Source organism: Sapajus apella, unplaced genomic scaffold (assembly GCF_009761245.1).
Source record: "Sapajus apella isolate SASKATOON/1434 unplaced genomic scaffold, GSC_monkey_1.0 scaffold130, whole genome shotgun sequence".
Taxonomy (NCBI): Eukaryota; Metazoa; Chordata; class Mammalia; order Primates; family Cebidae; genus Sapajus; species Sapajus apella.
Genome location: NW_022437070.1, coordinates 1,260,995 through 1,271,709, shown reverse-complemented (window position 1 = coordinate 1,271,709; position 10,715 = coordinate 1,260,995). Strand labels below are relative to the sequence as shown.

The 10,715-nt window shown below is 52.9% G+C and overlaps 1 protein-coding gene across 2 annotated transcripts in view; it reads right to left on the bottom strand.

Annotated features, from left to right (window-relative positions):
• Nucleotides 1–1,631: 1,631 nt before the first annotated feature.
• AP2S1 (adaptor related protein complex 2 subunit sigma 1) overlaps nt 1,632–10,715 on the bottom strand; it is an 11,644-nt gene continuing 2,560 nt past the window's right edge. For both annotated transcript variants that reach the window (XM_032262545.1, XM_032262544.1), the window contains exons 2-5: nt 7,853–8,002; nt 2,868–2,981; nt 2,219–2,278; nt 1,632–2,026 (exon numbers count right to left, since the gene is read on the bottom strand). In XM_032262545.1, the coding sequence (XP_032118436.1) occupies nt 1,925–2,026; nt 2,219–2,278; nt 2,868–2,981; nt 7,853–8,002 (426 nt within the window). In that variant the 3' untranslated portion in view covers nt 1,632–1,924. The remainder of the gene's footprint in view (nt 2,027–2,218; nt 2,279–2,867; nt 2,982–7,852; nt 8,003–10,715) is intronic.

Here is a 10,715-nt window from a genome sequence, read left to right as displayed (position 1 = left end):
AGATGGGAAGATGCTACGCAGCTGGCTTGGGGGGTGGAGGATGGGGCTACCTGCCCAGGGCTGCAGGTGGCCTCTGGAGACTGGAAAAGGCAGGAAAGGATTCTCTCCTAGAACTTGCAGACAGCGCTGCTGACAACAGGATTTCAGCCCACTGAAACCCATTTCAGATTTTGAGAATTGTAATAAAATCGCAGTGTTTTAAGCCACTAAGATTGTGATAATTTGTTACAGCAGCAGTAACTAACACATTATATTAATAAAAAGAAGTTTGGGGGGGGGGCCGGGCGCGGTGGCTCAAGCCTGTAATCCCAGCACTTTGGGAGGCCGAGGCGGGTGGATCACGAGGTCAAGAGATCGAGACCATCCTGGTCAACATGGTGAAACCCCGTCTCTACTGAAACTACAAAAAATTAGCTGGGCATGTTGACGTGTGCCTGTAATCCCAGCTACTGAGGAGGCTGAGGTAGGAGAATTGCCTGAACCCAGGAGGCGGAGGTTGCGGTGAGCCGAGATCGTGCCATTGCACTCCAGCCTGGGTAACGGGAGCGAAACTCCATCTCAAAAAAAAAAAAAAAATCAAAAAAAGAAGTTTGGGCACGGTGGCTCGTGCCTGTAATCCCAGCACTTTGGGAGGCCAAGGCGAGAGGATCACGAGGTCAGGAGTTCAAGGCCAGCCTGGCCAACATGATCGAACCCCGTCTCTACTAAAAATACAAAAAATTAGCCAGGTATGGTGGGGGACCCCCTGTAATTCAAGCTACTCAGGAGGCTGAGGTAGGAGAATGAACCTGGGAGGCAGAGGTTGCAGGAGCTGAGATTGCGCCACTATAGTCCAGCCTGGCAAGAAGAGTGAAACTGTATCAAAAAAAAAAAAAAAAAGGCTGAGCATGGTGGCTCATGCCTGTAATCCCAGTACTTTGGGAGCCCGAGGTGGGCAGCTCATCTAGGTCAGGAGTTCGAAACCAGCCTGACCAACATGGAGAAACCCTGTCTCTACTAAAAATATAAAAAATTAGGTGTGGTGGAGCATGCCTGTAATTGCAGCTGCTCGGGAGGCTGGGGCGGGAGAATCACTTGAACCTGGGAGGTGGAGGCTGCCGTGAGCCGAGCTTGCCCCATTGCACTCTAGCCTGGGCAAAAAAAGCAAAACTGTCTCAAGAAAAAAATTAACTAGACATGGTAGCACACGTCTGTGGTCCCAACTACTTGGTAGGCCGAGGGGGGAGGATCAACTGAGCACGGGAGGTCAAGGCTGCAGTGAGCCGTGATCCTACCACTGCACTCCAGCCTGGGCAATAGAGCGAGACCACGTCTCAAAAAAACAAAATAGTCCCATCCTCAATCTTGTGAGCTGTAAGGAAGGTAAGACGTGTCAATTGCTTAGAACAATGCTGGGGGAGGGTGAGTGGCATTCAGCATCAGCTGAGTATTGTTATTTTAGCAGCAAGTGCCTGGAATCGAAACCTGCCTCGGGGGCTCTTTGTGTGCAGGAGCAGGTCTGAAGAGCACCTGTGTCCCTCATCTTGCTCAGCACCACGAGGGGTGTTTGTTGACTGACTGACTGATGGTCTGAGGGCAAGGCATCCTGGGTATCTGATTCCCAGGGGAGACAGGCAAGCGCTCAAAGCAAGGCCAGGCAGGACCACAAGTTTATTGGGGGCTCCACGCACACACGCTCACGGCATCACAGGACAACAGCACGGTTACTCAGGACACACACGGTGGCCTCTGCCCGCAGCCAGGGCCCAGAGGCAGTGGGGTGCAGTCTCCTCCCTTGTGGCCCAGACCCAGCGGGGTCCCTTCCTCATGGGCGGCTGAGGGAGGGGAGGGGCTGCTGGGTTGGCCATGGGCCTGGAAAGGGGAAGCGAGCAGGCGAGTCCGGGAGGGGCTGGGGCCGGGCCGGGTGGGGGTGGGGCTGGCCCCCTCACTCCAGAGACTGCAGCATCAGCAGCTGTTTCAGCACCTTCGTCTGGCTGGTCTCACGTATTTCACCGGCCAGGAACATCTCGTCCACAACCGTGTAAACCTGTGTGGGGAAGACCCTGCGGTGACAGGAGGTCCCCGGGGATGCTGGCCCAGACCCTGGAAGCTGGGGCTCTGATGCCCCTCGAGCCGGGACACAGACCTCAGCAGAGGCTCTGCGAGGCTGCTGCACCACGGGCGCCCCCTCTCTCCCTCTCCTCTGGCTCCTTCATCCTCCTCATCACCAGGAGCCTACCTTGTAGAAGTTGAACACCAGGTCCAGTTCACAGACATTGTGGAAATATTCGTTTAAGACCTGGGAGGGGAAGGCAGAGATGGTAAGAGACGGGCAGGAAGAGAGCCACACACGCAGAGATGGGAACAAGGTCATCAGAGAGAGACAGCGAAAAATAGAGACCAAGGCGGAGGCGGGGAAGAGAGACAGTGACAGTGAGAGAGGCGAGGGGACACGCAGAGAGAAAAGCAAAGATCGATGCAAAGAGATGGCAACAGGTCACACGGGGTGTCTCCCGCCTGTAATCCCCACACTCTGGGAGGCTGAAGTGGTGGATCACCTGAGGTCAGGAGTTCTAGACCAGCCTGGCCAACGTGGTGAAATGTGTGTCTACTAAAAATACAAAAATTAGCCGGGTGCGGTGGCGTGTGCCTGTAATCCCAGCTACTCAGGAGGCTGAGGCAGGAGAATCGCTTGAACCCTGGAAGTGGCAGTTGTAATGAACCCAGATTGCACCACCACACTCTAGCCCAGGTGACAGAGTGAGGCTCTGTCTCAAAGAAAGAAAAAAAGAAAAACAGACAGTCCCAGCAATCACAGAGGGGAGGGTTCCCAGTCCCCGGGGGCCACCCTAGGACTACCCGCCCACTACTCCTCACCCCGCCCGTACCTCCACGAAGTTGTGAATGGCCTCCAGGTAAGCCAGGTTGTTGTCATTGACGTCCACACAGATGCAGAAGTAGAGGCCAGCATAGCGGCGGTAAATGATCTTAAAGTTCCGGAACTGTGGGACAGAGAGAGTGTCAGCAACGGGGCGTGTCAGGACCCAACGTGCCAGGCAGACTGGGGCCAAAACATTCAGTCCTTCACTCCACACGTGGTCCCGAGGCCCCACTCCGTGCCTGGCCCTGTGCTGGGGTCACAGCAGTAGCCGAGACAGCACTAAATCTGCTCACAGTGCACTGGGGGCAGGCATCCCCAGCGTGGACAGGACTGGTCTGTAAGAACCTAAAGGGGGCACCTATCCCCCTCTGAGCCTGGGGAGTCAGGAAGGGCTTCCTGGAGGAGGGGGTATTGGAGCTGAGACCCGGAGGAGAGGCAGGAATGATCTGAGCAGATAGCAAAAGCCCAAGGCTGAGTCTGGCATGTTCAGCAGTGTCCATGCAGCCTTGCCACTTCCTCTGTGACTTCCTGCTACCTCTGAAGACAGTCACATTCTTTAGCCTGGAATTAATTATTTAACAAACATTTCCTGAGCAACTACTCTATGCCAGGCCTGTGATAGGCAGTGCGGGGAGGAGGGTCACCACTGTCACCAAGACGATCCTGGGTCCTGCCCTCACTGAAATGTGATATACACAGCACAGTAACACACATACACACCATGAACAAATATGTCAGGGTCAGGGACACAGATTCTAATTTTGTGTGTTAAGTAAAGACACACGCACACACGCATGCACACACGCATATATATATATGCATAATGGGTTACAAAGTACAATATCTTTGGCCGAAACCTGAAAATCCCAGTTCAGTTCTTCAGGTTCATTAAAAAAAAAATCCCAGCACTCCAGGAGGGGCAGGATCGCTTGAGCCTGGGAGTTTCAGGCCAGCTTGGGCAACATGGTGAAACCTGTCTCTACAAAAATACAAAAATTAACTGGACATGATGGCATGTACCTGTGGTCCCAGCGACTCGGGAGGCTGAGATGGGAGGATGACCTGAGCCTGGGAGGTCAAGGCTGCAGTGAGCCATGCTCGCATCACTGCACTCTAGCCTGGGCGGCAGAGACCTTGTCTCAAAAAAGGAAAACAGCACTCTAGGTCTGGGCTGTGCATGTGGCGCCACCTGCTGGTAGCTATGCCATCGTCAGTCCTCAGCTTTTTACGCATTTTTTCAGCTCAATCTCCTGTTCATTGCTATACTCCGAGCATGTTTTCAGGTTTTTCTTGTTGCTGTTGTTTTGAGATGGAGTCTCACTCCGTCGCCCTGACTGGAGTGCAGTGGCACAATCTCGGCTCACTGCAACCTCCACCTCCTGGGTTCAAGCAATTCTCCTGCCTCAGCCTCCTGTGTAGCTGGGACTACAGGTGTGAGCCACCATGCCCAATCTATTTTTGTATTTTTAGTAGAGATGGGGTTTCACCATGCTGGCCAGGCTGGTCTCAAACTCCTGACCTCAGGTAATCCGCCGGCCTCGGCCTCCCAGAATGCTGGCATTACAGGCATGAGCCACTACACCTGGCCTGAGTAGCATTTCTAGTATGACTACTCTAAGACCTACATAGAACACGCAGGCAACTGGCCTGACACTGATCATCAGTGCTCTTTTCTTGCAATTCGGCCTTTCCTGCTCTCACTTTCCTCTGCCTCCAGCTACCGCTCCATCTTTCTAGCCTCTCCTTCCTGTTTTAAATGTTGAGGCTTCTCAGGGATCTGCCCCAGACCACCATCTCTCCTCTAGCTACATTCTCTCAGTGTACATTCTCTCCTGCAAGCTGGGGCAGGTGACCCCCCTGAACATCCCATGCCACTGCGGCAGCCCTGCCCCACCCCAGCCTGACCACAGCAGGTTGTCACTGTCTGGGGATGGCTCTGTCTCCCCACTGGACTCAACCTGTGAGGAAACCTGGAGCTGTCACACTGTCCCCAGTGCTGTCCTGCACAGGGCTGGCACAGGATAATGGCCCCCAAAGACGTCCACATCCCAATCCCAGGCTCTGTGAATATGGGACCTTATATGGCAAAAAGGGACTCTGCAGCCCCTTGTGATGAAGTTAAGAAGCATGAGATGGGGCAAACATCCTGGATCGTTCAGGTGGGACCAGGGTCACCGCAGGGCTCCTAATAAGGGAGAGCGGAAGGCGGCACAGTGTGGGTCAGAGAGAGACTGGAAGAAGGCCAGGTGTGGGGACTCACGCCTATCGCCCCAGCACTTTGGGAGGCCAAGGCGGAGGGATCCCTTAAGCTCAATTCAACAGCAGTCTAGGCAACATACCAAGACCCCGTCTGTATAAAACATACAAAAAATTAGCTGGGTGTGGCGGCGTGCACCTATAGTCCTGCTACTTGGGAGGCTGAGGTGAGAGGATCACTTGAGACTGGGAGGCAGAGGCTGCAGTGAGCTATGATCGCACCACTGCACTCCAGCCTGGGCCAGAGTGAGACCCTGTCTCAAATAATAACAAGAGGGATAGCCCGCATCTTTCAGCTGCCTACTCCTCCCTTCGATTTTCACTCACCAGTCCCCTCCTCCAGGAAGCCCTCCAGACCCCCAGAGTGGGTCAGGTGCCCTCCCCCAACCAAGCTCCTCAATCCCAGTCCTGTCAACTCTGGGTGTCACTGTCTAGGGACAGGCTTGTGTCCCTTCCTGGGCTGTGAGTCCCAAGAAGCCAGCACAAGGCTGCCTTGGTGATCACTGCCAGTCCTGGGCTGATCACAGAGGGGCTCACAGCAACATTTGGTGAATAAATGCACAAAGAACAACTGAATGAATGGGAGGGCCTGGTTCCTGGAGGAGCCCAAGACCTGAGAGGCAGCCTCCCCTGTAACATCCTCACCTGCCCAGCCAACCTTTCGTGCTGCTGCCCCTATATCATTGTGCCTCACTGACCCCTCCCAGGCCCCAGCCCTTGGCACAGAACCGGCCGCTACAGTGGCAGCGAGGCACCCACACAACCGGCACACCCAATGCCCAGTTCCTCTCCCCCACCCCACTTGCTGCTCTTGGTGACAACACCAGCGACCTCCTCCTGGAGAGACGGCTCCAACACTGTCCCCGCCTGGCTGCTGGGACACCCGACCTCTTGGTTCTCCTCTCCCGCCTCATCTCTCTGCCTGCAGACGTGACCCTCTGCTCTTTCCTCTCCTTGGTCCGTCCTCACTTCCCTGGCGAGTTCCTCGGCCTTGGTTTCCCTCTCTTTTCAGAAACGCCATTTCCATATCCTACCCAGCTTTCTCCAAGAACCCTGACTCTAGACATCTCTGCTGGGATGTGGACGATACCCTGGGCCTGACCCCCCCAACGCCTCCCTCCTGATCTTCACCTCCGCCTGCTCTTCCCATCTGGCCATCTCAGATAATGACAGCTGCATGCTACCCGTGGGCTCAAGTGGGAAATCTAGCTGTCGCCCTGGCTCTCATTCTACATCCAGTTCTTGTCCCTCCAGCTGGGTCCACCTCCACAACTTTCCTGGCCACCCCACGGCTTCCATGCTGGCCCACTCACCAGCATCTCCCACCCGGGCCGCTGCAGCCACCTCTCTCCCCAGCAGTCTCCTGCTCTGCTCTTGCCCTGCAGGGTAGCCTCAAGTCGGTCCGTGGCACTTCTCTGCTCAAAACCCTCTGTGGTTCAAGACCAGCCTAGACAACGTAGCAAAACCCTGTCTCTACAAAAAAAATTTTAAATTAGCCGGGTGCGCTGGCTCATTTAACCTACAACCCTAGCACTTTGGAAGGCCACGGTGGGCGGACGGCTTGAGATCGAGAGTTGGAGAGCAGACTGATCAACATGACGAAACCCTGTCTCTACCAAAAATACAAAAATTAGCAGGGTATTGGTGGTACATGCCTGTGGTCCCAGCTACCCGGGGGGCTGAGGTGGGAGAATCGCTTGAACCTGGGAGGTGGAGGTTGCAGTGAGCCGAGATTGTGCCACTACCCTTCAGCCTGGGCAACAGAGCAAGACTCCTTCTCGGGAGAATTAGGCAGGTGTGGTGCATGCTGTGGTCCCAGCCATCTGGAATTCTGAGGTAGAAGGCTGGCTGGAGCTGTGATGACACCACTGCACTCCAGCCTGGGTGACACAGCAGGACCCTGTCTCTAAAACACACCAAAAACAAAGATAACCTTCCTACTCTCCGTCTGACTCACAGTGAGAGCCCAGGTCTTCCCTGTAGCCTTGCACCAAGAGATTACCCTGTTATCTCCCCTCTCCCATCTCCTCCACCTCTCACTGGCATTCCTGCTGTCCCTGGCCCGCCCTGAGGATGCTCTTGCCCCGGGGCCTTTGCACTTGCTCTTCCCTTGGCTTGAAATGTTCCTCTCCAACAGTTTCCTTCCTCCCTCAACTCCTTCACGTCTTGGCTCTAATGTCACTTTTTCGGCAACACCATCCTGACCAAACCATTTAAACCTGTACCCTGGCCGGGCGCAGTGGCTCATGCCTGTAATCCCAGCACTTTGGGAGCCCAAGGCAGGCAGATCACTAGGACTCAAGAGCTCGAGATCAGCCAGGGCAACGTTCTATAGGAAGCCTGAAAAAGGCACCAGCAAAAAAAAAAAAAATATATATATATATATATATTTGGTAAAAAAAAAAAAAAAAAAACTTCTTAAATCTGAGGCAAAAAAATTCATAATAATGCAGAACAAAAAGGCAAAATATGGATACCGATGGATGCTGGGTAGTAATAGGAATCTCCAGCCCACTTTTCTTTCACTGTACTCATCTGTGTGTTTACCAATTTTTCACAATGAAAAATACAAACAAAAGGAAGGGAAGAAGCCAGCAAGCTGCAACCGGGTTGAGTGAATGCATATGGGACGGACAGAGGGTCTGAGGGGTTCCTGCAGCTAGAGGCTGGGCAGGGAGTGGGGCAGGAGGGCAGGAGGAAGCGGGGGACGTGCAGGAGGCATGGGGCGGGCGTCACCTCCACAAAGTTGGTGTGCTTGGCGTCCCGCACGGTGACCACGGCGTGCACCTCCTCGATCAGCTTCTGTTTCTCATCATCATCAAACTGCATGTACCACTTGGCCAGCCGCGTCTTGCCTGCCCGGTTCTGGATGAGGATAAAGCGGATCTGGGGGCAGCAGGAGAAGGAGGAAGTGAGACGGGCAGAGAGGGCGGGCTGGGCGCTGCCCTGCAGCCCCACCCAACCACCCCGACAGGAGCTGACTGCCTTCCGGGGTCTCAGCTGCTCCCCAGACCCAAGCCAGGCCGGCCTGGCCACATACTCCATCCCAGGTCCCTCCAGCACCCCGTGGAGTGACATCCCTTTCACAAGTCTCCAACTCTGGAGTCAGCACCAGGGCCCCAAGTCCCAGCCTCCACTTCTTATCTGTCTCCTTTTTTTTTTTTTTTTTTTTTTTTTTTTTTGGAGAGATGGGGTCTTGCTATGTTGCTGGTCTCGAACTCCTGGACTCAAGGGATTCTCCCACCTCAGCCTCCCAAAGTGCTGGGATTATAGGTGTGGCCACCACACCCGGCCTCGTCTCCCTCCCCAGGCCTCAGTTTCCTCATCAGCAAAACAAGTTTCCCAAGAAAATTCATCTCACCAGGGTGGTTTTTTGTTGTTGTTGTTGTTGTTTTTTAATTTTTAGATGGAGTCTCGTTCTGTCACCCAGGAGTGCAGTGGTGTGATCTCAGCTCACTGCAACCTCCACCTCCTGGGTTCCAGTGATTCTCCTGCCTCAGCCTCCTGAGTAGCTGGGATTACAGGCACCCACCACCACACCCAGCTAATTTTTGTAGTTTTAGTAGAGATGGGGTTTCACCATGTTGGCCAGGCTGGTCTCAAACTTCTGACCTCAGGTGATCTGCTCACCTCCACCTCCCAAAGTGCTGGGATTATAGGCATGGGTCGCCATGCCCAGCCGACCAGAGTCTTTTAAAGGTTAAAAAAGTTTATAAGCTTAGTTCTGTGGCCAGCAGGTAGCAGGTACTCAATAAACTTTTGAGGTTTAGACTCCTTTGGTGTAATTCTCAGCTCTGCCACTTCTTTTTTTCTCTTCGCTAATTTTTTTCATAAAATTGAAATGTAATTCACACACCATAAAATCCATCCACTTAAAATGTAGACAATTAGATGGGTTTTGGTATACTCATTTAGTATATCCATAGTTGTGTAAAAGTCACCACTATCAGTGTTTTTGAGACGGTCTAGCTGTCGCCCAGGCTGGAGTGCAGTGGCTCGATCAAGCTCACTGAAACCTTCACCTCCTGGGTTCAAGTAATTCTCGTGGGTCAGCCTCCCAAGTAGCTGGGACCACAGGTACGCACCACTGCGTCCCACTCATTTTTGTGTTAGTAGAGACGGGGTTTCACCATGTTGTCCAGGCTGGTCTCAAACTCCTGGCCTCAAGTGATCTACCTGTATCTCAGCCTCCCAAAGTGCTGGGTCAGGCGTGAGCCACCACATCCCACCTAATGTCACCACTATCTAATTGACTATCTAATTCCAGAACATTTTCTTTTTTTTTTTTATTTAATTTTTTTTTTTTTAAAGATGAGGTTTCACCGTATTGGTCAGGCTGGTCTCAAATTCCTGACCTCAGGTGATCCGCCCGCCTCAGATCCGAAAGTGCTGGGATTACAGGCGTGAGCCACCACGCCCGGCTATTCCAGAACATTTTCACCATCTCCCCCTGAAAACCTCCCCACGCATTAGCAGTCGCTCTCCGTGCCCCTGCCCCCAGCAGCCACGAGTCTCCTTTCTGTCTGTGTATGTGTCTGCTCTGGACACTGCACGTGAGTGGAATCATGCGCTCCATGGCTTTCGTGTCTGGCTTCCTTTACTCGGCGGGACATTTTCCGGCTCATCCGTGGGGTGGCAGGCGGCAGAGCTGCATTCCTTTCCGTGACTGAGTGATGCTGCTGGATGGCTAAGGCTGCCTTTGAACACTGGGTTGTTTCTGCTGTGCGGCTATGATGAATAATACCGCTATGAACATTTGTGTACAGGTTTTTGTGTGGATGTATCATTTCTCTTGAGTGTAAGAGTGGGATTGCTGGGTCATAGAGTAACACGATGTTTACCTTTCTGAGAAATTGCTGTTTTCCAAAGGGTCTGCCACTTTCGTGACTTAACTGTTTGGTTGCCTGAGTTTACTGCGAGGGGTAAAGAATATTCCTGGCTGGGCGCGGTGTTTCATGCCTATAATCCCAGCTCTTTGGGAGGCCAAGGCAGGTGGATCACCTGAGGTCAGAAGTTCGATACCAGCCTGGCCAACATGGAGAAACCCCATCTCTACTAAAAATACAAAAATTAGCCAGGTGGGATGTGGGGTTGGCTGTAATCCCAGCTACTTGGGAGGCTGAGGCAGGAGCATTGCTTCAATCCAGGAGGCAGAGGGTGCAGTGAGCAGAGACGGCACCACTGCACTCCAGCCTAGGTGAAAGAACGAGATGCTGTCTAAAAAAAAAAAAATAGAGGTGTAGTACAGTAACTAGTACAAACTGTTATATAAGTACCAGCTCAGCCGGGTGCGGTGGCTCACGCCTGTAATCCCAGCATTTTGGGAGGCTGAGGCGGGCGGATCACCTGAGGTCAGGAGTTCGGGACCAGCCTGAACAATATGGTGAAACCCCATGTTTATTTAAAATTTAAAAATAAATAAATAAATAAATAAGTACCAGCTCTTGGGCCAGGTACGATGGCTCTACCTAACACTTTGGGAGGCTGAAGCAGGTGGATCCCCTGAGGTCAGGAGTTTGAGACCAGCCTGGCCAACAGGGCAAAACCCTGTCTCTACTAAAAATACAAAAAAAAAAAAAAAAAAAAAAAAAAGAAAAAG